The 4640-nt window shown below is 42.8% G+C and overlaps 1 protein-coding gene across 1 annotated transcript; it reads right to left on the bottom strand.

Moving 5' to 3' along the window:
• Window positions 1-848: 848 nt before the first annotated feature.
• Window positions 849-2720, bottom strand: LOC147940053 (uncharacterized). Its single transcript, XM_087461119.1, has 4 exons — window positions 2617-2720; window positions 2007-2541; window positions 1721-1940; window positions 849-1120 (listed from the first exon to the last, which is right to left on the bottom strand). Exons 1-4 carry the CDS (start codon window positions 2718-2720, stop codon window positions 849-851), a joined length of 1131 nt encoding a protein of 376 aa, XP_087317245.1.
• Window positions 2721-4640: the final 1920 nt, after the last annotated feature.

The following is a 4640-nucleotide window of genomic DNA, read 5'->3' as shown; positions in this document are numbered from 1 at the left end:
ATGAGTGTGGTACTCAGCTTGTGGTACCAGGCTCGTGGGGATTGTTTCAGACCATATATTGCTTTCCTTAGCCTTAATACCTTCCCGGGAGTAATGGTACTTTCTAGGCCTGGGGGTGGTGTCATGTACACTTCTTCCTTTAACTCTCCTTGTAAGAAGGCGTTTTTGACGTCCATTTGCCACAACTCCCAAGATAGAATAGTGGCTAAGGATAAGACTACTCTCACCGTGTGAAGCTTGGCCACTGGTGCAAACGTGTCTTTGTAGTCCTGGCCGTATGTTTGAGTGAAGCCACGCGCCACTAGGCGGGCCTTGTATCTCTCGATGTCTCCATTGCTTAGGTGCTTGATTGTGAATACCCATTTTGAGCTCACCGCCTTTTTTCCTGGTGGTAGGTCAGCTTCGTCCCAAGTGTTATTACGTATCATAGCATCAACCTCATCGTCTACCGCCCCAAGCCATTCTTCCCTTTCTTTCGCTTCCTCATAGGTGCTTGGTATCTGCTGTGCATCTAGTTTCCCAAGGAACACTTGATGATCAGCTGGGAGGTGCGCAAATGAACAAACAGCTTGTATGGGATGTGCTATAGCTTGGTTGTTGTAGTAGACGCGTTTGTCTTTCCATGTAGACGGATGTGACCGAACGCGTGTACTCCGACGCGGCTGCTGTGTTGGTTGTGGAGCTGGTGTTGGCTCAGTAGGTATTGGTTCCTCTGGCCCACTGTTCTCCCCCTCCGGCTCTGGGACCACAACATCAGCCAGGGTAGGAGATTGGTCGGACGAAGTCTGTTCGGACAAGGGCTGCGGTTGGGACGTCATTGGGCCGGTAGGTGAGTCAGGTGTAGTATCCTAGGACAATGGTGTAGATTGAGAGGATGGAACGCCAAGGTGATCAAGTAAGAACTTGAGACCAGCAGACGGATCCGTAGGCGTCGCCAAGTCTCTCAAGCCTGCCCAATCCTTCTTGTCAAAGTAACCTTGGTCTTCAAGGAACCTAACGTCACGTGAGATCCAGGTGCGGTTGTTGACCGGATCAAAGCATTTGTAGCCTTTTTGAGTGATAGAGTAGCCGAGAAAGATGCACTTGGTGCTCTTGGCTTCAAGTTTGTTCCGTAGTTCACCTGGTACGAGAACAAAACAAACACATCCAAACACTTTTAGGTGAATCAGTGATGGTTTAAATTGATTCAATACCTCAAACGGTGATCGATCATCCAAGATCTTTGCTGGAGTCCGGTTGATTAGGTAGCAGGCCGTCATCACAGCGTCTCCCCAATATCTTCTTGGGACATTGGTGTGAAACATCATTGACCTTGCTACTTCCATCAAGTGTCGGTTCTTTCTTTCGGCCACACCATTTTGTTGAGGGGTGTAAGGACAACTTGTTTGATGAACAATGCCATTCTTTGTTAGGTGCTCTTTGAATCGATTGCTTGTATACTCGCCTCCATTGTCTGTTCTAAACACTTTAATCTTAGCATTAAACTGATTAGTGACATAGTTTTGAAAGTTTATAAAGGCATCAATCACACGGTCCTTGGAGGGAAGTAAAGTTACCGATGTGTATTTTGATTTTTCATCTATGAAAGTCACAAAATACTTGTTATTATCCCTAGAGACACATGGAGATGTCCAAACATCTGAATGAACTAAGTCAAAGCATTTTTCATAAAAGGTAGTGGACTTAGTGAAAACAGTTTTACAATGTTTGCCATGAATACAAGCTTCACAACTAGAGTGATCAAAAGAACCATTAGGTATCATCAACTCAAGAGCCCTAGAATGAGGATGACCTAGCCTAGCATGCCACATTGCATTAAAAGAACTTCCAAGACAAGAACTAAGAGAAAAAGATTTTGGTGGCTTTGATGAACTCTCCTCAAGAATATAAAGATCATCTTTGGTTCCACCTCCACCAATCATTTTTCCTGTCTCAATATCCTGAAAATGCACATCATTAGGTCCAAATATAGCATAGCAATTTAGATCATTAGTGGCCCTCTTAACAGATAAGAGATTAGAAGTAAACTTTGGCATATAAAAGGCCTTAGACTCTTTGTTAAATAACCTAAGGTTACCAATTCCTTGAACAGGGATCTTATCTCCATTTGCTATAATGACCTCTCCCCTAGCCGGTTCTATGTTGTTTAAGAGACTCGAATTACTAATCATATGGTGGGAAGCACCCGAGTCTACAACAAGAGAGTTCTTGGACATTTGGGTCAAGAAGGTCTTACCGGAGGGCTCCTTGAGAGCCAATGACTTGAAGAAGGCTTCTAAGTCCGATTTCCTCACATAGTCCCCTAATGCCGCCTCGTCACCATTCCTTGAAGAACTGCCGGTCTGACCGTGCTCGTCTTTGGAGTGAATGAGATTGGCTCGTGGTTCCTTGTGATGTTGGCTTGGGCGTAAGTGAGGGTGTAGGAACCAGCATTTCTCCTTGGTGTGGTTCTTCCTTTTACAATGCTCACATCCACCCTTCGATCTCCGCTCCTCCGGTTTGAATGTCCCTTTGTTTGCTGTGACAAGCTCCCCCTTACCACTAAAGAGACAAAGAGATCCTTGTTCTTTTTGAATCTGTGCACACACATCATCGAGGCTTGGGAGCTTGTCTGACCGTAGAATGTGTTTTATGAGGTCATTGAAGGTAGGATTGAGGGTGAGAAGCAAAGCGAAGACCTTGTCTTGTTCCCTTCGCTCGTTAAGCACGGCCGGGTCCATGGTGTTAGGTCGGAGCATTTCGAATTCAGCCCAAAGTAACCTAAACTTCCCAAAGTGTTTGTTGAACTCCATATCCTCTTGATTCAGGTCGTTGATAGCCTTCTTCACTTCAAAGACTCGAGTGAGGTTGGAGACATTGCCAAACACATTCTTAAGAGTCTTCCATAGTTCGCTCGCCGTTTCACAATAGGAGTAGGCTTCAAGTATGGGAGCTTCAAGTGAGTTTTGAAGTATGGAGAGGACAGTTTGGTCTTCTTGAAACCATTTAGCTTCTTCTTCGAGTTTTGCCTCTTCTTCACCTTCTTTGATGGTTTCTTTGCCATCTTCTTGAGTGACTTTCTTTGGAACTCTTCCACCTTCGATGTGACTCCAAAGTCCACGGCCACATAAGGCAATTTTGGTGGTCCTTGACCATAGTAAGTAGTTTCCTCCCTTGAGGATAGTCGGTAGAACAAGAGGCTTGGTGTTTTCCATGGTTGAGTGCTATTGACCGCTGGGTAAAGCTTTTGACCGGTGGACAAACACAAAGATACGAACTAGAATGGAAAGCGAACAACTAGAATAGAGAATCAAGGCTAGAGAATAGAGAATGGAGATGGTTTTGTCAAGGACAGAAACCAAGCTCTGATACCATGTTAGAATTGCGGAATGAGCAAAGGAAGAATGGAGAGAAATAAGAGAATAAGAGATAAAAGAGAATGTGAATTCAAAAGGATTAATTAGAATCGTTCATATGTTTGTTACATAACTATATATATAGGAACATTGTGTATGTAGTCGTTGGTGATATAAAAGGAAGGAGAGAGTTCATAGTACAATCGGCCTTAATGATGATAGTGACATCTCCTTCCCTTGGTCGACTCGCTTCCACTTGCTCCCAAGGTAGACATGTGACTTCCTAGATATTTTGCTATCCTCTCTTCTAGACCCTTCTTTCCATGGGCTTCAATATTGATCAAGGCCTTCTCTTCTTATTTATCAAACCGAACCATGTCCTAAAGGCCTAAGCCGTACGGACGCTCGTACGGACACTCGTACGGCTGGTCTTGTTCTCAAGCTCTAGATCAATAAGAATTTGGGTTGAAATTGGAGTGTTTAGACAACACTTATACCCATTTTGTTCCGAAACAGGCTAAAACCGAGCAAAGATTGATTCGAAGCAGTAAACAGCTTTGTTACTGTTTCTAGGGTCACAGTATGTGTGACAATCCAATGCATTAGACTAATTGTAAGAGTTTGGGATGAATTTGGAGAGTTTAGACAACACTTACACCTGTTTTATCCCAAAACAGGCTTAAACCGAGAAAATATTGATTTGAAGCAGTAAACAGCTTTGTTACTAATTCTAGGGGCAAAATATGTAACAATCCAATGCATTTGACTAATTATCAGAATTCGGGTTGAATTTGGAGTGTTGAGACAATACTTATACCCATTTTGTCCCGAAACAACCTAAAACCGAGAAGACATTGATTTGAAGAAGTAAACAGCTTTGTTACTGTTTCTAGGGTCAGAATGTGTGACAATCCAATGCATTTGACTAATTGTAAGAGTTTGGGATGAACTTGGAGTGTTTAGACAACACTTAAACCTGTTTTATCCCTAAACAGGCTAAGACCGAGAAAACATTGATTTGAAGCAGTAAACAGCTTTGTTACTGTATCTAGGGTCAGAATGTGTGAAAGTCCTATGCATTTGACTAATTGTAAGAGTTTGGTATGAATTTAGAGTGTTTAGACAACACATAAACCTGTTTTATCCCAAAACAGGCTTACACCGAGAAAACAAGCTTACACCGAGAAAACAGGCTAAAACCAAAAAAACACTGATTAGAAGCAGTAAACAGCTTTGTTACTGTTTCTAGGGTCAAAATATGTAACAATCCAATGCATTTGACTATTTATAAGAATTCGGGTTGAA

This window comes from Camelina sativa, chromosome 8, assembly GCF_030686135.1.
Source record: "Camelina sativa cultivar CO46 ecotype springtype chromosome 8, ASM3068613v1".
NCBI classification, from domain to species: Eukaryota; Viridiplantae; Streptophyta; class Magnoliopsida; order Brassicales; family Brassicaceae; genus Camelina; species Camelina sativa.
Note: the sequence above shows the minus strand (reverse complement) of the source record. Positions and strands in the feature narration are given on the sequence as shown.

Excerpts from the sequence above, each read along its gene's own strand:
- LOC147940053 (XM_087461119.1), bottom strand. The coding sequence starts at position 2,720 with ATGGACCCGGCCGTGCTTAACGAGCGAAGGGAACAAGACAAGGTCTTC. Across the intron at positions 2,542-2,616 it reads CTCATAAAACACATTCTACG|TGGTAAGGGGGAGCTTGTCA; the intron begins GTCAGACAAGCT and ends TTGTCTCTTTAG. Across the intron at positions 1,941-2,006 it reads TTACTTCTAATCTCTTATCT|GATATTGAGACAGGAAAAAT; the intron begins GTTAAGAGGGCC and ends GTGCATTTTCAG.